General features: G+C 35.2%; 2 protein-coding genes and 1 long non-coding RNA gene across 3 annotated transcripts; all 3 read left to right on the forward strand.

The window, feature by feature from the left end:
- Positions 1-218: 218 nt before the first annotated feature.
- On the forward strand, positions 219-661 carry LOC113073899 (uncharacterized). The gene is made up of 3 exons (XR_003280562.1): positions 219-269; positions 371-425; positions 596-661. It is a non-coding gene; the product is annotated as an uncharacterized LOC113073899 (long non-coding RNA).
- Positions 662-5552: 4891 nt separating this feature from the next.
- LOC113073897 (adhesion G-protein coupled receptor F3-like) lies at positions 5553-16827 on the forward strand. The gene is made up of 15 exons (XM_026246643.1): positions 5553-5661; positions 9900-10055; positions 10154-10203; positions 10929-10987; positions 11143-11279; positions 11392-11610; positions 11702-11932; positions 12350-12496; positions 12626-12825; positions 12924-13103; positions 13293-14609; positions 14823-14864; positions 14952-14984; positions 15105-15174; positions 15518-16827. Exons 1-14 carry the CDS (start codon positions 5553-5555, stop codon positions 15144-15146), a joined length of 2922 nt encoding a protein of 973 aa, XP_026102428.1. The 3' UTR covers positions 15147-15174; positions 15518-16827.
- An 861-nt stretch (positions 16828-17688) lies between these two features.
- On the forward strand, positions 17689-22128 carry LOC113073900 (platelet-activating factor acetylhydrolase-like). The gene is made up of 11 exons (XM_026246645.1): positions 17689-17975; positions 18434-18579; positions 18663-18813; positions 18958-19051; positions 19147-19215; positions 20074-20245; positions 20391-20504; positions 20603-20694; positions 21117-21287; positions 21368-21516; positions 22070-22128. Exons 2-11 carry the CDS (start codon positions 18478-18480, stop codon positions 22126-22128), a joined length of 1173 nt encoding a protein of 390 aa, XP_026102430.1. The 5' UTR covers positions 17689-17975; positions 18434-18477.
- The last annotated feature ends 1037 nt before the right edge of the window (positions 22129-23165 follow it).

Genomic DNA, 23165 nt, shown 5'->3' on the forward strand with positions numbered 1-23165 from the left:
TAACATTTTCCTCATATATTTGTATTAATTCTTCAGGGATTCTTTATTTTGGTGTTTGGAACCGTTTTAGACAGCCAGGTTTGAATTGATTTTTGTTGCTTGACAAATTGACAAACCATTCTGTCAGAATCATTTTACTGAAACTATTTTAGATTCATTTAGTACTTATTCAGTGCTTTAACCCATATTGTCATACATGGTTGTAGATCCGTTTGGCTCTGGCAGGAAGACTGTCACTTAGGAACCTTTTCAGCTCTTACAGAACCAGGGTAATTTACAGCAAAACAATGCATATTATCCTTGAGATCTTCCTTGAGATAGATGTACTGTACATAGTTTACAGCTGATATCTTAAATCTCTAAATTACAGAATACCAATGCACCATCATCTTCAAGTGGACAGGATTTCTTTCTAAGGAGAATTAGTAAGTAGATAAATCATAAACTGGTAAATTATATACAAGTACAATTATACTGTATATAAGAAATATACATTATTAATAATAATGGATAGCATCATTAATACTATTAAACTGGTAATAATATTAAATGTGTGTTTATATATTTTAAGTAATATACAAATAACCATTTGCAGGTGAGGGCAACTTATCTTCAGCCAGCATTTTCACAACTGCATCTTCAAACTACTCCTATTCCTCAGATTATTTTATGAATGCTTGATCAGCTACTTAAGTCTTCTTTAATAAATGTTAAATGATGTTAGCTTTGCCAAAATAACTTTCTAACCACTTCATAAATGCGGCCTCAGTTTCAGTTTCCGAACATAGACTTTATTTTATAGAATATGAACTTTACATAAAAAAATATCAAAAGAATCATAACGATGGAAATGACTGCTCTGAACAAGCAAGCACATGAGTCATATTCCTGCACCGATCACTACTTCCATGTGTAGCTTCTAGCCCCAAACTGTATATCAGCTAATTCTTTCAGTTGTTTTCTTCAAAATTATTTTGATTATTTTCACATGTCTGTGAGCATGCATGGCCCAACTAAACTGTAATATGTCTCAGATGTGCACATAAAAAAACATGCAATGCAGCCAAAAACTTGTATTAATCTTATCTTGGATTATCCTTGTTGTTGATGACATCATCATGTGTTGTGTCATACGTCAAGAAAGTTGATCGTAGCTATCACATCAGCTAGACATGTCGATCATGATCATGGTTCCAAATTTGAGGAGGTGTGGACACTAAGCACAAATTCACGTAGCTGTGTTCATCAGTTGCAGTTGCAGTTACTTTTTATGTGTTTATCATGCAATTACAATAAAACATGCAGTATAATATATGCAATATTCCACCACTGTTAAAATTCAGAGGGTTTTCTGTAAATTGAGACCATTTTTATTATTTTTCTCCAGTGTATGTAGGTAGGGCACTCTTTTAAATTCAGGTATGCCCAATTCTTTCAGACATCAAAAATGGAGACATAAAGAACGCACCGAGACACCAATACCTCCTTTCAGTAAAATCGAAATACATTTGGTTTAGAAAGATATAAATTTGATTCTTTTTCCTTGGGTTACTGCCACTTAGCGGGATCAAAATAAACTTTTTGCAGGGTCAAAGACCAAACAGAGCCTAAATTACAGATTTTTAAATAATAATAATAATAATAATAATATCTCTTTTTTATATGATTTTATCATAAAATTTAGAATAAATACAATATAGTATATGCAATATTCCACTACTGTATTAAAATTTAGAGGATTTTCTGTAAAATTACATTTTTTTTTTATCAATTTACTCCAATGTATGTAGGTAGGACACTCTTTTAAATTCAGATATGCCTAATTATCCACAAAAAAATAAAAATAATAATAATAATATATATATATATATATATATATATATATATATATATATATATATATATATATATATATATATATGTGTGTGTGTGTGTGTGTGTGTGTGTGTGTGTGTGTGTGTGTGTGTGTGTGTGTGTGTGTGTGTGTGTATATGTGTATATATATATATATGTGTGTGTGTGTGTGTGTGTGTGTGTGTGTGTGTGTGTGTGTGTGTGTGTGTGTGTGTGATTGTTTCACCAATAATGAAATTGTCAGGAGAAACGGGCTGGATTCAGTTGTGGGTTTACACTGAGCTTTATTGAAAGCAGATGAACAAGGCAGATGAGTATCGTTCCACAGTTTAGCTCATTCAACAGCCGAATACCAGAGAAATGAGAGATGGAATCTTCTCGGAGTACTGCATTCGTGAGAACAAGAGACAGAGCAAAACAGCAAAAGGCACTGGAGCCTGAAGACAAAACAACCCTGACAGAACTGCCTCTTTACTTTAAATAACTTGCCCTCTGGTACTTTATTCATTTTCATAGATGCAGAAGACCATAATGGTAAAATAAAGGCTTCAAAATAATTTATTTTTATTTTATTCCCCTCAGTATGACTCATAATGTCATGGGATATTTTGGCTTGTAACCTAGTTCCCACTGCTAAATGTCAACCTCACTAATATAAAAGACAATTGCACATTCCTGGAAGCGTAGATTAATTGTTATATCATTAATACAACTTTGTATAATCAGCTGTAGAACAAAATTCTCTTAAGGTATTAATATATAATTATTTCACCTGAAAAATCTGAATGAATTGTTGTTAATGTCAATTGCTATTAAATTCTATTGATGTTTTTTTATTATTGTTGGTTCTAATTACTTACTTTACAGGAACTCCTATTCCACAGCTGATTTTATTTTGAATTTGAATGGCCACATAGTCAGAATTTTGCATGTATTTGCTGCGTGCCTTTCATCTTGGTGAGAACACTTTTAGATTATCATTACTGGATTAGTCACTGGTTGGACGCCAATTCCTGAATTTACTGTTAAGGATGTAAATTGTGGTGCTGCTGATTTGTTTATATTGTTGCTCTGGTGCAGATCCGGAAAACATTCCAAAATAAAAAAGAAATACATATATAATAATACAAAATAAAAAAATAGATTAAAATTTTTTAAACACTCTCCCTCATGATCTGAGTACTGAAGTTGATTTCTGCACTGTTTCTAATCTTTTTCTTTAACACACAAGCTATTGCTATGTACTTAACACATAATAGGATATAAATAAATAGGAAAGAAGACATTCACATTCAGCTTGCATCACATGTTGAATGCAACCTCACCTTTGAATAATATGAATAGAATAGGATCAAATAATAGGTAATAAACAAATGACAACAAAACACCAGCTCAAATTTTACTTGGTTTCTTGAAAGGAATTATTAACCTTCATGTGCAAGTTTTGTCATTTTGAATGAGCATGCAAAACAGAATCATTTCCATGGATGCTTATTTAACAAACAAATACGTTTGAAGAAAACAAGACACTAATTTGCAAGTGTGTTCCCTAACAATACATCTCTCTTTTTAAAACCTTTCATTTTAGTAAATCTCCTACTAAATGTAAGTTGACAGTAGTGTAAACAGTACTTACAGTAATCATGTTTACATTACATTTTTGATGAGAAAAAAATCTTTTGAATCTATATAGTTGTACTTGGACTAGAATGTGTGAGGTACTGTAAATAATAAAGAACTTAGATTTAAATGTGTATCGTGTGTGATAAAAACCAAACACTTTAACAGTTATAAAATGTACATGTTATAATCATTATACACTTTTATTTTGTCTTTTCATAACATTACTGTAACATTATGCAACTGTCTATATTCAAGGTCTCCACAACAGTCAAATAAAGAGGCTCAGTGATTTCACCTGATCCTGAATATAAATAGTATGTTACCACATATTTCCATTGTCATATGTGGGTTAGATGAGCTGGATGCAGTAGTGGTCACCATAACAGGGAACCATAAACCACATCACTGGAGGCTTAAAACAACAAATCAAACAAGGTATAGTAAGGTTAATATATGAGAGTGTTATTTCCCCTTTGATCTGAGAACAAATACAGTCTTTGAGATTGGAAGTAAGATTTTACTTCAGTGGGCTGAAATGGGCACCGAAAGTTCATTTGAATTGTGTCTAGCTTTATCTATAACACAGTTTAGAAGCTTGACATTAAACAAATTCGTACACAGGTCACCTAGTATTTGACATTCAAAAATAGCAGAATTCTTAAGTCTAAATGTCTTATTTCTTAAAGTACATCAAGGTTTAAACATGAAAATTATTTATCTAAATCAGCCACAAATTACAATCTAACCAAACATAGTTGGACAAAGCATGCTGCTCTGAGTTACATTTGTTAGCCAAATCTCAATGGAAAGACTGAAGCCATGACTTTTGTGTGTTCACTTATCCAGGTGGCCTATGGACTTGGGGAATGTGAAATGCAAATGTGAGTGAGCGCTTTGTAAATTAGCTTTCGCCCGCCCCACTGCATTTGTCAACTTTCCTTAATTCTCATTCAGCACAACTTTTCACTCTGGAAACTGGTTCACAGGGAACATGTTGTTATGACAGATAACATTCTCTAAAACTTGCCGATCCTCTCTTTTAAAATGCAGATTGTAAGGTATGTATGTTTGTCTCTGGTTAATATATATGAAGAAAAGTGCTCAAATAAGATAATTAAGGTTCTTATCTAAAAAAAGATTCATCTTAAAATACATATATACTCTTATCTTACAAATGTATAGAATTTTGGGGTTCACAGAATATGTTGATCAAACCATTTTAAAACTCATTGTGAATTTTTATGAATTTATTAGTTTTATATTTGATCTTCAAACAATGTATCACAATTTTGTTTCTTAATATGTGATATCTTTTCTATATTCGGTTTATGGCAATTATTGAAACAAAATAACAGATTTCCATATGAATTTATTTAGCCAGTGTTTTGAAAGGCAGCATCTAGCTGTGGCAAAGTTTTTTTAGTTTCGTGGTTTGATGAGGTTTAATAAGTGAGAGATTGCACATCTGACATTGTCTTTTTAAAAATTCAATGTGATCTCCTTAGGATCAAGACACAGTCTGGTGCAGGAATGCTGCTCTTTACTGCGCTATTCATTTTTAGCCAAGTAAGTTCATAAGGGCTATACATATATATATATATATATATATATATATATATATATATATATATATATATATATATATATATATATATATATATATATATAGTCTGAATGCCAAATACTCTTCAACATACTGCTCTGACTGATGATCATGCCATTTAATTCATTTAACACTAGTCATCACCTAAAAGCTTCAAACGTTAAATGTTAACATTACAGTATTTAATGTATGTTTTCTAATATATACTGTGAGAATCCCATTCTCTTTGTTAGATAGGATCATTTGTTTATGACTAAAAAACTAAAGTACTGACTGTTTTCTCCTTCTGTTACCTAACAGACTTCATATGTGGGTAAGTCTTTATTTAAACAGACACTGTCCTTTCCGAAATCTAGTTTTAAAATCCACTATATAGAGTTATATCACACACAAATAAAACATGCAGCAAATTTATAATTTTACAATGTATATGTTTTCAGCTTCCGCAGAGGTGACCTATTGGGCAGAGGTCATGATTGAAGGGAATAAAACATTAAATGTTGCAGTCCATCTGCCTGGACTTATAGGGACTGTTGTGGATACAACAGGGGTAACAGTCACAGATGCTGAAATAGCAGCAGGTAAGTTAATTCTACCATGATTCGAGTAATAGGTTATTCTTTCTGATGTTGATTTAATTGTTTTATTTACAATTGATCTATTGGTAAGCCCCACCCCCCTTAGTTACTGTTGCTCCCTCTGACAAACAAACAGAGTTGCACACTCTCTTTCAATGACAACTGTCAGTGTGAAAACTTTATCCCATGATGTTTTTGCACAATTTTGAACCAGAAGGGCCACCATTCAATTGGGAATTAAATATTCCATGGAGGGATATATAAATTATTTTATAATAAATACGGTGGGTAAATCGAAGTGAGGGTTTACAGATCACAATGCGAGCAAGAGAAGTCTCATATTACGGTCATCATGATCACAGATGACAACACCCCGGATCAACACTGAATTTTCCCGACTTTGTTAACTACATCATAAAATATCATGATTCTTAAATATAAGTAAATACATTTTGCACCTTTATAGATCATGTTAGTTTATCTTTAATGGGCTACGGGAAAAGGAGCCTAATATTAGAATAATTTATTAACTAGGTGAAGTCAGCTAAAATGGGTCATCAGGTAAAATTTGACTAAAAAGGTTGTAGCCTCGTATCTCTTTTAATTGTTACAGCCAATCATAATAACTGAGCTTGCATTGTAGCTTCAACAATTGTTGACATGTAAAAATAATAATAAGTAATAATAAGTTTTTTAAGGTGGGCAGGGCAGAGTGTGAAATGAAGCTTGTCAGAGAAATGTTAAAGGTAAGTGAGCCTGACATAGTAAACTTCATTAATCACTAATGAGGGTACTAAAGCAATTGTAAGTAAGCTTACCAACAAAGCAAGGTTTAATAACAAGGGTTTGACATGCTCTTTCAATAAATAAATAAAAATATATACTTTAAAAAGATACTTTGTTTTTTAATTGGCCTGACTAGGTGCTATGTTACGACCTAAAGTATAGGAAATATTAAAGTGTTTTTGTGTTTGTTTGTTGTTTTTTGTGTTTTTTTTTTTTTTTTTGTCAAATATGTCCTAAACTTTAACAAAATGTTCGACAAGTATTTGACAAGCATACACACATACATACACACAAAAGGCAGCAATGCACTGTAACACACATCTATACAACATGATCAGTGCATTTTTAATTGCATTGTTTAATGAAATATTGGTTCAACTTTCTTTTTAATAAAATACATTTATGGTGTTGTTTCAATGGCACACTAAAGACAATAGTGTCAATTTACTATGAAAAAAAAAATAGTTTTAACTGGATATACTTGTCGAATACTTGTCGAACATTTACCTGGCCCATTTTAACCGAATGTTGTACCTATAGGCTCAAGAAGTTACCTTCTGATAGTCTAACTCAGAATTTTTTAAGAATTACACTTTTTCACATTTTAAATATATATATGCCTATAGAGACCCATATATATATATATATATATATATATATATATATATACACACACACACACACACTGTATATCATTACATCTTATGCATAGCTTATTTGATGGTATTATAAGTAATTAACCAAAACGTGGCCCATTTTATTTGACTTCACCCTAGCCTATGAATAAAACCCATCTTTTAACTTATACTATAGTGTTGGGGAAAGTTACTTTTAAAAGTAATGCATTACAATATTGCGTTACTCCCTAAAAAAGTTACTAATTATGTTAGTTACTTTTTATGGAAATTAATGTATTTTGTAATTTTTTTAGTTACTGTTTTATGAGTTACTGCTTAAATATGAGCAGGGCTTGATTGTTTTTAATTTATAGCAAATGTAAAAGCTATAAAATCTAAAATTGTAATGAATAAACCTCAGGCTGAAGGAAGTCAGTTTTACTTATTAGTATGGTTGAACTTGATCATCAAATGTCAGCAGCACAGACATTAGTTAATAAAATGGGATGAGATATATATGTTTTTTAACATTTAAATATTGCAGGTTTGCGTCAAATTCTGAGTTTGTATTTCACTGTTTTAATTCATTTTGATAATTTTTTTTTTTTTTTTGAGGGTGGGATAATTAATGCACATTCACATTCAGTCTAGAACTACATCATGTTCACACAGCACACACAACGCCTTTTTTTGTACTTCCAATTTCTCCCAATATGGGGACAGTAAACTTGTCTGTCAATGAATGGAAAACAAAGTAACGTCTTGGTATGGTAACCCTCATTCCCTGAAGGAGGGAACAGAGACGTCACGTCGGTGACCAACTAGTTGGGATTTCGCTTCGATAGAGCAATCTACTTCGATTGTAAACTAAACAAGCCAATGCACATTGGCATACAATTATTGCGTCCAGTTGTCGCTGATCACAGCGTGAGTATAATAAGGCTGCAGGTGACATGTATGCCTGATTCTCGCTGAGGAGCTGAGCCAGTGGCTCAGCGGTGGTACAGCAACCGTGGCAATGGAACATGACGTCTCCATTCCCTCCTTCAGGGAACGAGGGTTACCATACGTAACCAAGACGTTCCCTTTCAGTTGGTCCCTCTCGACATCATGTCAGTGACCAACTAATTGGGATCCCTACCAAAGCACCATGGGTGCTGTCCCTTCCAGTGCCCTTTGTGAACCACCTGCATTAGGTGTAGGCTGGGGCTCAGAACAAGTAGTTTCACTCACCATTGTCAAAGCACTACCTCACTGGATGAGATTGGATAACACTAGGAAAACGTATCCGATCCACTTGAAACAGGGATGCTGTTGAAGCCCCAACCTTCCCAAAGGATTTTTGGGAAAACAAATATACATATAGCATCCACATATGTGTATATAAGTGTATATGGAGAAATTTGAGGTGATTAAAACTCTCTTGGGAAGGCAGAAGACTGCCGGGGAAACACAGGCTCTAAGGCTATACCATGGACCATACACATACGTGTACCAAATTGGGTATCAATATGGAACTCAGCCTTCCACGGTTCTCATGGATTCATCATGAAGGCCTGGCGCTGGACGTTCCGCCATGTCCAGATGCCTAGGGTGATGGAGGATCTCAACAGGGTCTACAATACGGACACTCTGGAGCAGTTTTTAACAAGCCGACTTTGACCACTAGGAGGGTACTGGCTATAAACGAAGGCTATAGAACCTAGCAAACGTTGTTAGAGGTCGCCCGGCCCACAGCTCTACAAATATCTGTTAGTGAGGCACCATGAACCACTGCCCAGGAGGATCCAACACTTCTAGTTGAGTGAGCTCACAACCTGAAAGGGCAGGGCAAACCCTGTGCCTGATAAGCCAGGGTTATGGCATCCACAACCCAGATGGCCATCCTCTGCTTAGAGACGGCATTCCCCTTCTGCCAGACTCCATAACAGACAAAGAGCTGGTATGAGATCCTGAAGCTTTGTGTCCAGTCTACATAGCATCTCAATGCTCGGACGGGACAGAGCAAAGCAGTGTGGGCTGGGGCAGGCGAGTTGCGACATGCGACAGGAGTGCAGACCACTTTGTTGGTTGATGCATGCAACAGTCGCTGTGTTTCCGTTCGTACCAGCAAGTGCTTGCCTCATGAGCAACCTCTGAGGTTCAGAGCAAGGCATACCGGTAACAACTCTAGGCAATTAGGCAAATTTATGTAAATTTAACCAGTTTAATATGTAGAGGCACTGAAATGTAGACCTTCATTTATGTGTTTTTGACCTACAATGTACATGATGTGAGAACAGCTTGCTATTTATGTTTGTAATAGCATGGACTCTTTAACGTTAGCTAGTTTTATCCAGACACTTTCCTGAAGCACAAGAGGGCATTAATGTTCTGCTTGAGCAGATGAAAATAATACTTAATTAGTGTATGACAACCAGAAAATAAAAGTCTTCATTGAGATTGGGGTTGAATACTTAAGGACATTTTGCTCTGTTTTGTGTGGGTTTAGGTAATTTAATGAAAATAAATTATATTGTCCATCCTCTCAGGATACCTGGAATCAGTGTTACAAGTACCACAGGCACATAGCTTTCCTTTTTATAGCATAAACACCCTCAAACTCTTGAGCACTTTGGATCTTCCAATGTTTCTCTATGGCTCTGAAACAAAACGATGTTCAAGTTCTGCTCCCTGTGCAACTAATACTCGACTGCCATTGGCTTACCAATAGATCAATTATATATGTATATTAAAAAAAAATAGTTTTGACATTAATAAACATTAAAAATAATGCCAGATTACATTTTAAAACAGCATAAATATGATAAATCAATATGATTATGTATGTTATTATAGAGTGTGAGATAATTGGCCAAAATTCAACATGCTGGTGTGGACCAGACTATGTTTGGAGCAATCTTGTGTGTGACACTGTAAATAAATGCTGCAATGTGGACAAATGTGTGGCAAATATTTCATACTACACTCCTCTGTGTCTGCCAAAAGTGAACGGTAAGTTGTCAAAATATAGCAAATTGAAGTAAAAGTCAGACATCACATGTGCAATTCTGGACAACATTAATGATTGTTTCCCTCTGTGAACCTTATAGTTTCACTCATTGGTGTACTCACTGGGAGCCCCTCAACAGTCCAGACACTGGTAGGTGTGCATCTCCTTATTTGGTAAATGATTACTTGTTCTAAAATGTAGTAGATTATCTTTAAGCAGCTGCAGAATTCATAGTATAATATTAACTTTATACGGGATAATGTACAGTCAGTCTGTGATTATAGCCAAATAAACCCCATTTTGCGATAAAGACTGACACACTAACTGTACGTTATAACACTTATTGCATGGCCACTCACAAAATAAATAAATACATATAAATTAAATGTTGATTTGTGATAAAATAAGTTTATAATTCAAACTGTTTCTTGAAGTCACAAAACATTTACAAATATTTTATTTAGAATCAGTGGTTCGGAGTTTGTAGCATCACGTGATTTCAGCAAAAGAGGATTGGCTGCGTCATACAGTTTTGAACTGAGACGTATATATATTTAACCCGGTCTTGATAAGCCTTCTCTTTTAGATAGAATATATCCTTTATTGGGAGACTTTGAACTTTGTAACTTTGTGCAGATCATATTTATACAGGCACAAATAGCTACATAACACACTAAAGAAAAGAAAAAAACAGAAAATCACATCATATGACACCTTTAAGTAATGAGCAGACCTCTAGGAGGCGCTATTAACTAAACCGAATCACTTATTCGAGAGAGCCATGTAAGAAAGAAATATGTAACTAAAATTACAGAGCAGTTATTTACTCAGTTATAACAAAACTCTTACTCACCATCTTAACACGTTCTTTTCAGCTGCTGAATTCTTTTAATGTGCTGAATGCCTTCAACTCACTGACTATGCAAGGCAGCCTGTAAGATATTCTTCTCATCATTTTTGTCTTACATTTTTATTTGATTATATGAATATAAATAAAGTAATTATAACGACTTCAAATACTCTTTCATTGTTTATTAATTTGGTAAGATCTAACCAAGACCTTTGTGTTTCTTCTCTTTTGTCACACAGATATACAGGCTTAAATACGTACGCTCACAATTTCACAGTCTCTCTTAGTTCTATATTTGCCACCCCAAAAGTTCAAGGCATAATTTCTAAGCTGTTGACAGATCGCACCATTTACAGTCTCAGTCTTAAGTCACTAGGTAAAACACTGCAACCACACCAATATTTTTGATCACTTGTTTGATCTATCTAGCCATTCCTACCCATCTTTTAATTAACAGTACTTTAAAAGTATTTTATTTTCATTTGTAGGCATGGTATACATGGAGGCACCTACAGGAAAAGTGTGTTACAATTCAAGACAACAGCTGAACTGTACCAGTATAGAGCCTATGAACAAGTGTGTGTGGCAGATGTCCAGAGATTATGAAGCAACATTGACTCTAGGACCAGGGAGTGAAGTACAGCTGTCAGATACTTGTACAGATCTCTCTACAGTCACACTTCTAAAGACAAATGGATACTGGTCAGGTGTGTTGAATGCAATCATATGAGTGAAGTGGAATGCCATTTATAATACTGTGACCTTTTGTTCTCAATTCTCATTTTCTTGATATGCCAGGAACATACATCTGCCTTTTTGTTAGTGGGAACATAGCTCACATGGCCATGGCTCCTATTCAGATTGCACTTCTGCCAGAGGTCATTAATGTGACAAGCAATCCACAAACTGCAGATTGTTCTGCATCATCATCCACCACAGTTAGCCTCTTATGTTCCATCGAAAACAGCACTGAAACCTACAAAGCCACGCTAAAACTCGGAGCTACTGAAATTGCACCTCCTAAAGACGGTAGGGCTATAATTCTCTTCTACATCTCTCTTTCAATGGAACATGAAGCTGACGTTTTATCATCTTTATAAAGCAAATAATCAATTGAGTCTGCAAGTCACACAACGTTTAAACTATTTTTAGATAAACTTCAAAAATGTGGCTTGCAGTGGCCCCAAAAAGGATTTAGATATATTTCAAACTTAAAATAAATGCCATTTCTTTTCAAACAAAAAGACATTGGTTTTAAAATATACAAGATAGATAGATAGATAGATAGATAGATAGATAGATAGATAGATAGATAGATAGATAGATAGATAGATAGATAGATAGATTGTAAGTACTTGGACACTTGATGGATATGGTCTAATTTTATGAGCTCTATACATTTCCATTATTTTTTATTTTTTTACCTTCTTTTTTTTTTTTTTGCAGAGAACAATGGAATAATCAAGTATAAAGCAGATTTCCCTGTTGATTGTCTGGCACCAGGCAAACCAAGTTCACTTGAGGCCAGCTGCACTATAGAGAACTCTTTGAATCAACTGCGAAATCGCACAATAAGAGTACCAATCATTTACCGTAAGTACTGAAAATCATGCTCTACTAATGCAAAAGACTGTCATTGTACAAAAGCCCTGGGTGACTGGTTAAGTGTAAAAAAGAATGTTTGGATGATTAATTTGTTTGTTTGTTTGCTTGTTTTTATAGCCAGTGACCTGTTTTGTGCAGCGCAAGAAATTGATGGGAGAAAATGGCCAAAAACAAAGAATAATGAAACAGCCATTATAGATTGTACTGCATCAGGGAGACAGGGCTTAATGAAACGCAAATGCAACGGGAAAACATGGGGGGAAGAAATCTCTCTCTGTGTTAAAGCAGTCCTGAATAATGTAGCTTTGACAGCACAGGTGACTGATGCTGAGTGTCTTAAAAACTTGAAGACCTAACTATTGGTATCTGAACTGTGCCTTTAATGTGGAAATGTCTCATTTTTATCTCTCCCAAGGATTTTGAAAAAGGACTTGGAGCAACACAAGATGGCGCTCGGTTTATCTTTCAGAGCTTGAAAAATAACACATCTGAAGATAATGACAACAGTTTTGGTGACATTAAGACTGCTGTTTCTGTTTTCAAAACTATGAACAAAGCATCATCGAACATGGCACTTGGCGAGGACCTTCTTGAAGTAAGCATTTTAACCATTTCACATACTATATATATATATATATATATATATATATGTATGTATATGCACACAATATATAATATAATATAATTTCACTATGTACCTCAGGCTCTAACATTGTCAAAATGGCCATATACTTTAGCATATTTGCACTTATCAGTTACAGGAAAAAAATCTGTTCTCTTATAGGATTTCATCGACTCAGCTAGCAGCATGTTGAACACATCCTGGGAAGTGGGAGACAAAGAAGAGACCAGTACACTGGCTTCACAATATTTGTCTTCCGTAGAAGGCCTTATGAAAAGCATCCGTATAAATGCTAGTCAGGGCTACAACTCCACAAACATTCAGCTTCAGATCTGCCGAAATGGCAGCTCTTGCAACAGAACCGTTTTCAACGTGGACGTTGAGCTGAATGCCACAGCAGATATGGTGAAAACAGTAGGATTGCAGAGCTTGGCCAACCGCCTGCCAAATCAGGGCTACGAGGGTGCAACGTTTCCTAGCATAGTTGTATCCAGCACAGTTGAGAACAACACTCAGTCGTCTGTGAACATCAGACTGGCTTTTCCAAATGAAGTGAACAGCAAGGCCACGATGACCTGTGTTTTTTGGAACGTCACTGAGCAAAGATGGTCAGATGATGGCTGCGAATTCGTTACAGGCCCCGGCAACCTCGCCTACTGCGAATGCAACCATCTTACCTCCTTCTCCATGCTCATGTCTAAGCATGCAGTAAGCATGCCTTTACTAGATGAGCTCACGTATATCGGATTGGGAATCTCCATATGCTCTCTCATCGTATACATCATCATCGAGTGTTTGGTCTGGAAAGCCGTAGTCAAATCCAGCCTCTCCCATTTCCGGCACACTGCTCTCCTCAACATCTCTCTGTGTCTGCTTTTGGCCGACTGCAGCTTCTTAGCTTCCTCCTTCCCATCAATCCTAAATGAAACCACATGCCTTGTTTTGGTGGTGGCGAAGCATTACTTCTACCTTGCAATGTTCTTTTGGATGTTGTGTCTGAGCGTCATGTTGGTCCACCAGCTCATTTTCGTCTTCAGCCACATTGGGAAAAAGGTGTACATGATCCTCGGATTCACCATTGGTTACGTCTGTCCGACAGTGACTGTGGCTGTTACATATGTGTACTACGACCTAGCAAGTGACATTCCATACTACAGCGCCAAAACGTGCTGGCTCACCTATCAGTCAGCAATGAAGGGATCCATCCACGCATTTCTCTTCCCAGTCGGGACCATCATTCTGGTGAACATGTTTTCCATGGGAGTGGTCATTGCAACTGTTTTAAAGCCATCTGGAGCTGAGAGCAACAAAAAGGGAGACAAAGAAGCTATGAAGAGCATCATCAAAGTGGTTATCTTTCTCACGCCTGTTTTTGGTGGGACTTGGATTCTGGGGCTTTTTGTGTTTCTGATGGATGACTTTACACAGTTTCTTACATACGTAGTGCACTACTCGTTCACCATTGTCAACTCCCTGCAGGTATTAACCAGTCTCTCCATTCAAGTCATAACACTTCAAATAAATTACAATTAAATTAAATTACATTTATGCATTTAGAAGACGCTTTTATCCAAAGCGACTTACCGTGCAGTTAACAGTTTTACCTAACATGTGCGCCCTGTAAGTAGATAAATAGTACAATAGATATATTTAATCATTTATACCTGATTCCTATATCATCTATACTTCCAGGGCTTCTTCATCTTGTTGACAGGATGTTTTGCAGAAAAAAGGGTATACACTGATATTGATATAGTGATATATTTTTTTATTATTAGTACCACAGGACACTGACATGTTTTTTGTTTGTTTTTTCTTCAGGTCCGAGATGAAATATTGAGAATAGTTCTGGGGGTAAGTTCTGGAAAACACCTACAATTCTTGATTTCAAAATATGTTAAAATTATTTGAATGAATCTAAATAAATAAATAAAACCTTTAAAATATATATATATAATGATTTCCTTCCACCAGAAATCTGGAAAAGATCAAGGAACAGTAACAACCACAAAATAAATTATCCATATAAATAAATGCACACAAGGTACGTGTTTGGATATACCTTAATTTATTTTCTTTTTTTTCTTTTTTCTTTTTTTGTCTAGACACATTTATTTATATAGTGCATGATATAATTCAGGTTGTTTCGAAGCAGCTTCACGGTAATAAACAGGGGCAAAAGCAGTTCCATTCCATCTGTATCACAGCTCTACAAGAGGCGACAGTGTCATTATTTAGCCCAGTTTAGTTCAAATGTTGATTCAGTTCAGTTCAATATTCACGTCCATAACAGAGTCATTAAACAACTTCAAATGCAGCTCTACAGAAGACAATACATTTTTTTAACATTTCTTTAATACATTTTCTGTTTCCAATGTGTATTGCAGAAGGAGCATGTAAAAACAATATAGGACATTGATCCACCTCTGAACCCACAGCAGCAAAAAAAAAAAAAAAAAATAAGAGAGCGAGCACAACTGTTTGGTGAAGACCTGAAAGTACTTCTTGTACATTAGAAGACTTAACACCTTTGGAAAATGTGTAGGCTGTGGTCATCCCTTTTTATTTACTGCATAAAATTAGGAACAAACAGCGAGAAACAGATACAAAAAATATTATAGATGTTCATGTTTGTTTTTTTAAAAGAACAATATAAGTGCTGCTGTATACATATGTAGCGATTATCTGTAGTTTTCTACCCTGATTGTTGTTCTCTTTTATTTTACACTGTTCTACATGTCTGATAAAGATGTATCTCTACATGCAATATAAAAAAGTGGTCACCTACCTTGCTAGTAAGCTGATTAGTTTTAGCTCTGCTTCTGTTTTGCAAAACATCAAAAAAACTATGACATCCACTTCTATGTACTATTTAGTAGTTCTGACAAAATATCTTAAAATATCTGAAGAACCAAAGTTAATTTAACATGTTAAGCACTCTTCTTGAGATTGACAAATATACATTTTTGTGTTGTTTTTATTTTATTTTATTTTATTTTTTTATTCTTGATAGACCTATTTCCTTGTTTCTTTTAAAGGGATATGTAAAATAGAGAGATAAGATTGTTAATAAAGATGTTTATTGTAAGATGATTAATTAATAAAATATTTTGCTTTTCAAAGAGTGATGTTATTCAGATGTTGAATATGATGGTTTAGTTCTGCCTGTAGATCACACCTATAATGACAACAGTAAGAGCTATATTTCACGCAGCACACCGATCAGAACTCTCACAATTATTCCATCAGTGTGCTGTTTCTCACGGGTGTCTCCTGTGTACACAATGGCCTGTCCAAAGGTACACCTGCAGAAGGCATAAACTGTCACCATATAAGCCACACAAACAGGGTTAAAGGTCCAGCAATGCGCGTCTACAGCTTCAAACATTACATTGTCATGCTGGCAAGATCATGGCTCATGTGTGACGTAGGCAGAAGTACCGACCCAATGTTTTCAAAGTGAATGTGCAAACGCCCTTTACAAAAAAAGGCAACACAATGAAGTTGGAGGATAAAATCCAATACTATTTCTGCCTACTTTACATGTGAAGTCATGGATGTGCATCACAGAGTGAGTGCAAGATGAGCATTTATGGTTAATAAGTATGTACATTTTCTTTCTTTTTTTCCTTTTTTTTTTTTTTTACATTAACAATCATTTAGCTAGATAAGACCCTTTTCCTCAGCTTGTGTCGTGTAGAGCTCTTTAAAGCTGCATTAAAACTGCAATTTGGACCTTCAACCCATTGGTCCCTGTTAAAGTCCACTATTTTGAGAAGAAATCCTGTTTTTCTTTTCCTCAAAAACCTTAATTTCTTTTAGACTGAAGAAAGAAAGACATGAACGTATTGCATGATATTTTTATTCTGGAAGTGAACTCATCCTTTAAGTGCTCCAAAAGTAAAAGTACAATGGACAGATTGATGAACAGATGGACATATTAGAAAAGCTGTGTCTGTATTTTGGTCCATAACCATTTTAGTAACTTGCTGATTCACTGCAGGCCATTCTAACACTGCATCATGTTAGAGGTGAAATGTGAACCAAACAAACTCTTTGGATGAGTTTATCCTGCCATTTGGTTCATATCAGTTTTGTTCAAATTCAGTTAAAAGAATCAAGATTCATTCAGATTTGTTCACTAGCCCTGATTGGCTCAACTGAATCATTACAAAACAAAGAGATCGTTCACAGCCGAAATGTAATATATATATTTATACACACACACAGACACACATGCATATATAAAATACATATATATATATACATATCTATCTATCTATCTATCTATCTATCTATATATATATATATATATATATATATATATATATATATCTGTCATTCATCTTCTGCCTGGACCTGGATCTCACTCCATCACGTTTGTTTGTTTAGTTAATTCCACAGATTGCATAAAAACAGCTTAATTCATTGATCAAGATTCTTAACTCCTGAACCGAACTCATTTGTTTAGTGAAGGAGGCGTGTTCGTTCAGAAAGTCCAACAAATGAAATGCTGCTTCACAGCCCGCACTCGAATGCTATTGGCTCGTGCTACAGTCCGTCATTACACGCAGGAAAGCAGGGATGTGTTTTCGGTACGAATCGTTCTTTCGACTTATCGTTCACTTAGAAGATTTGTTTCACAAAGAGACTTTCACAAAAAGACGGCACATTTTCCACACCGATCCAAATTGAGCAGGATCTGTGACAGTGACACATGGATCGATTCGCGGTCAGGATGAGGCTCCGCCTGCTTAGCGGGGACTTTAGCTGCCACTTTATGTAACGTTAGTGCTGCTAACGTTGATGTAAGTTACTCGTTCAGCTGACCCTGGACAACGTCGGGTAAGTCGTTAAGTCGTAATTAGTTTTTAAAAAGTTGTTCGAAGCCTTGCCATGGCAGTGGCTAGTCTGCTAATTGTAAACAAGTTGGTCGTTGTCACCGGTTTCGCTATTGACAGTGGCTTTCTATCTCATCACTTATTTTCATAACGATTTTGCATATTTTTTCGAACTGTCAGACCATTAATTTAAATGCCTTTGTGATATATTTATGTAAACCATAACAGTGTGGGCAGCTATTATTATTACACTTAGCAGCACGATGAGCTCACTTGACCTTCTACTTCTCTAATAAGCTGTATTCATATGACATATTAACCAAAATGTGGCTATTATTAACAAGCACCGAGATCATTAAAAGGCACCAAGAACTGTGCCAGCTGAAAGAGTCAACAAACTTATTTGAAAATTTCATGACGTGTCACGCTCTGATATGATAATGTGCATATCTTGTTTTTCAGGTTTGAAGTATATTCCTAATTGGAACTGGCTGGCTGTTTTCACAATGGGAAATTCAAGCGGGCACAACAACACTATGAGTATCCCACCAGGAAAAGGACCCCACCAGGTCGGATGCACAGACCTGATGGTGGGCCACACAGTCCATGTAAGTGTGCATTTGAATTGCGTGTACTCAAATTTTTTTTGTGTCATCAGCAGATATAAAAAATGTATTTCTATTTCTTCAAGGGTACGTTCTTGAGACTCTACTATCCGTGCCAAGCATCCAAGAATCATCAGCTGCCAGACTGGGTCCCATGCAGGGAGTATTTTAATGGCCTCGCAGACTTTATGAAGATGAACAGAGCACTCAGTGAAAGAATTTTTAACTACCTCTTTGGTAAGTATTTTTGGTAACTGCACTGAGCTCTTTGAGTATGTCAACCAACCATGCCACTTCCTCAGCATTTCACTCATTTCGAGATGCGGTTAAAACATTGGTTTTGACATGCTATGGAAATTTATCTATGTTTGTTTGCATTAGGGTCTTGTAAAATCCCAGCAGCCTGGAATGCGTCGTTTAAACCGGATGGCAAGTATCCTGTTATTATTTTCTCTCATGGACTGGGAGCTTTCAGGTGTGTTTGATTTGAAGTTTCAGTTGTAAATGTGATCTCAATCCTTGATTCAGTGTTTTACAAAGCCACTGTGTTTTTGTGTGTTGTGTTTTCAGGACATTGTATTCGGCCATATGTGTTGAATTGGCATCACAGGGCTTCATTGTTGCAGCAGTGGAGCACAGGTGCTTGCTTTCAGTTGGAATTTATTTGCTGGAAAAAGCTTTTTTTTTTTTCTTTGCAACTGGACCAGTACATTGAGATAAGAGACAAGCCACAAACCGCTGTTCAGTAACTCTCCTTGCCCTACACCAGTGAAAGGTTTTGTATGTTGTAATAGTCAAAGTGTGTGAGAAGAATGCAAACAATAGTATGAACTAGGTCATCACATTCTTAACAGTGTTTACCGGTGGACTGACATATAACACAGGACTGCAGGATTGGTGAAACACTGCTTTTCAGATTATAAAGCTAGGATCTCAGTTCAAGTGGCATTAAAATGAATTCAAAATGCAACTTTGGAAATACTTAAGTGTTTTTTTTTTTTTTTAAGTTTATTAGTAATAAGGTAACTTTTTTTAATAACTACAGGTATATACTAGTTATTTCTATGGAACCATTTCATATTTCCGGGGTTCTCAGAAGCGCAAGTTGTCATAGTTAAGTTCAGTATGTGGTAAACTTAAACTACAAATATATTTTTTGGAATCTCTTTTGTCCCAATAAAATGTCAAATTTGCATTGACTCCCTCAGTCTTTGTATTTGAAACACTTGCATCAGTGTTAACTTTAACTAGTTTCATGTAAGTATAGCATAGTGTTATAAATGTACATATACTGTATTTTTTTTTAAATATATATATATATATATATATATATAAACCTTGTCTGTGAAAGTTGTCTAATAACTAAAAATTAGATTTTTTTTGCATCTATAAAACATTATACATTCTCACTCTTGTTAAAAATCTCAAGATCACTTATGGTTATGTGTTGCGTTTTGTCTTGTGTATTCTTTCACTAAAATATATTTTTAATTTCAGGGATGAATCTTCTTCTGCAACTTTTTACTTCAGAGAGCATGCTGAGCCAGGAACAAGAAAGCATCCATCATGTGACATAGCCAAGCCTGTGTCTGATAATCTGGAGGAGGTTTGGATGTACTACAGGCCGTTGAAACCAGGCGAGAATGAGTTTCCTCTAAGAAACAAGCAAGTGAGAAGATCACCTTACTTGTTACTCATCTGATATCCAAAACATAGTCATTCCCAGGACCTTTTCTGATATTTAAATCTTGGCAAATGCACCATTGAAGGAACTGTCTGTGGTCCATGCAAACCAATATCATTTTATGTTTCAGGTAAAGCAAAGAGCAGACGAATGCATCAGAGCCTTAGATATTCTATTTGACATCAATTCAGGAAAGTCTGTGGAGAACGTCTTACAGTGTGACTTTGATTTGTCAACAATGGAGGTGAATATAACAATAAGTTAAACTCAATCAGTTTAGTTAAAATTGAGAACTGCTCAATCGTGTTCTGTGGAATGACAATGAGCCTTCCTGCGTTTCAGAACTCCATGGACTTGTGTAGGATAGCCATTATGGGACATTCCTTTGGAGGCGCAACGGTGATCGAATGTTTGTGCAAGGACGTCAAATTCAAGTATGTTTTGAGCTGATTAGGATCCCCTGTACATATCATGACAACTATGAGTTAGGAGATCTTGTGGTTAGATAAAAAATTATCAAGCTGTCTGAGAAACAATGTTCTCAGAGCGGTTGGACTTTACTTTATCCTTCACACTGGTGTCTGTGAAAACCTCTGCATATTTCCTGTTTTTTAGATGCATTTTCATACATACTGGCATGCTACTTGAAATCTTATCATGCACTCTAAATAGTCATCGGGAGAATAGTTTAAGGAAAACATGATTTTTTTAGCATGATTTTTCAGGAACAAATTAAACTAGCCAAGTCACAGTCACTTGGTAAACTAATTACAGTAGCATGTTTGTAGCAACATGTAGTCTGCACAAAGTGATTAATAAACAAAATAATCATCCTGGCATCATTGTTGCTTCCTAGGTGTGGTGTGGCACTGGACACCTGGATGTTTCCTCTGGACGAGGAGATCTTCCCAGGAGTGAAGCAGCCAATCTTTTTTATAAACTCTGAAAAATTCCAGTGGATTGGGAATATCATCCGCATGAAGAAGCTGGACTCTGCTATCTTTCCTAGAAAAATGATAACCATCAAGTCAGTTTTTTTTAAAGTGGTAATTCAATCTTTAAAAAAAAATGTGTTTCATTTAATTGTGCTGTACTCATTTTTGGCAGAGGGACGGTCCATCAGAGCTTCCCAGATTTCACATTTCTTACTGGGAACTGGATTGGAAGGCTCATGAAGCTAAAAGGAGATATAGATCCACACATAGCCTTGGATCTTTCCAACAAAGCAACTTTGGCTTTCCTTCAGCGCCACTTAAGTTAGTTATTTATCTTTTGGGGTTTGTGTGCTCCAGATGACTTTGTTTATTTATTTATTAAAAACACTTAAAAGGTTTGGGGTCAACAAGTTTTATTACATTTGTTCAGCAAGGATGAATCTAATTAATCAAACATTAAAGACAGTTATATTACGGAAAAATTTACAAGAAAATGCTGATCTTTTGAACTTCTTAGAAAAAATTAATCAGTTTCCACAAAAATATTAGGCAGCTGAACGTTGAATTGAACATTTTTAACACTGACAATAAGAAATGTTTCCTGAGCACGGAATCAGCATTCTAGAATGATTTCTGAAGGATCATGTGACACTGAAGACTGGAGTAATGGCTACTGAAAATTTAGCTTGACATTTTCAGCTTGATAAATGACATTTTGAAATATTTGAAAATAGAAGTTAATCAAATCAATAAAGCCTTGCTAAACTTAAGAACCCCCCCCCCCCCCCCCAAAAAAAAAGTCAGTAGTGTACGTAACATTGCAAACTTGTTTTTCTTGTTTTTGCAATAGCTAACTTATCTCTTTGTTTTCTAGATATGGACAGAGACTTTAATCAGTGGGATCCATTAATGATGGAAAAGATGACAATTTGATTCCCAGGAACCAACATTAATATACCACAGTCATCTATTTAATTGAGCAACATAAATGTGTATCTGTACAATGATTTTGTAATATTGCAAATGCGCATGTAACAAATAGTCAGAAGGTTATATATTTGAGAAAGGTCCAATCTATCATCATGCAAAATCTTTTTATTTCATTTAAAAACAAAAAGTTTTTATGACTGCCGTGTATGATAGGATTTAATTTGTACGATGGATTAGACTGTGATCTGATGTAAATTACACTTAGTATTTTTGCAAAACTACAATTTATACAGGATGACCTATAAAAGGTACCACTTGTTAACAGTCAGATAGTTGCGAACCAGACAGTGCCATAGACTTTAACTTTTTTTTTTTTTTACACTTCACCATCCTTTGTCATGCCTTAATGTTTTTAGAATTATATTAAGTGGATTTTGATATCAATGCAATGTCTTCAATAAATCTGTGAATGATGTTACAAGGGGACAGTTTGGTAGACAACCATTAGGAAATATGAAATACCATACTGTGAAATATCCATCATATCCTGCTTGTTTCAGCCTAACAGTTTTTAACATCTGAAAAAGTAGAAAGATACCTCAGTTTTCTCTGAATCTGTAACTAAAAACCTGTAATTCCCTGATTTGTAAATCAATAGAATCAGTTTTTACACTACTAATTTTTGGTCAGTGAAAAAAAATAAACTCTGTATTGAAATTTCAGTATCTCTATGGTTTCCAGTAAAGTCACAAATGCATTTTTATGTATATGGGATTTTTTTTTTATTAAACAGAAAATGTCATGGTATTTGTTTTATTCCCACCATACATAAAGTCTGATTAACACAATGTTCATACAAGTGCTACACACAAAAGTTGCATATTATTAAAGAAAATTTCAACAAGTTAGCACAAAATGTAGCAAATTGCTTTTTCACCAGAATGTAAATGTTTAAGAGCATTTGAACAAGCAACAAAATCCCTGGATAATGTACAATTTAGAAACATTGTTTCAAAATCCAATAAGGAATACAACTAAAG

This window comes from Carassius auratus, unplaced genomic scaffold (assembly GCF_003368295.1).
Source record: "Carassius auratus strain Wakin unplaced genomic scaffold, ASM336829v1 scaf_tig00013214, whole genome shotgun sequence".
Taxonomy (NCBI): domain Eukaryota; kingdom Metazoa; phylum Chordata; class Actinopteri; order Cypriniformes; family Cyprinidae; genus Carassius; species Carassius auratus.

What these genes read in the sequence shown, in the direction of transcription:
- LOC113073900 (XM_026246645.1), top strand. Translation starts at nt 18,478, where the DNA reads ATGGGAAATTCAAGCGGGCACAACAACACTATGAGTATCCCACCAGGA. An exon ending in CATGGACTGGGAGCTTTCAG is followed by an intron (nt 19,052 to 19,146) that starts GTGTGTTTGATT and finishes TTGTGTTTTCAG; the next exon opens with GACATTGTATTCGGCCATAT. An exon ending in TTTCCTTCAGCGCCACTTAA is followed by an intron (nt 21,517 to 22,069) that starts GTTAGTTATTTA and finishes TTTGTTTTCTAG; the next exon opens with ATATGGACAGAGACTTTAAT.
- LOC113073897 (XM_026246643.1), top strand. Translation starts at nt 5,553, where the DNA reads ATGATTGAAGGGAATAAAACATTAAATGTTGCAGTCCATCTGCCTGGA. An exon ending in TCTCAGTCTTAAGTCACTAG is followed by an intron (nt 11,280 to 11,391) that starts GTAAAACACTGC and finishes TTTCATTTGTAG; the next exon opens with GCATGGTATACATGGAGGCA. An exon ending in AAGAGTACCAATCATTTACC is followed by an intron (nt 12,497 to 12,625) that starts GTAAGTACTGAA and finishes TTGTTTTTATAG; the next exon opens with CCAGTGACCTGTTTTGTGCA.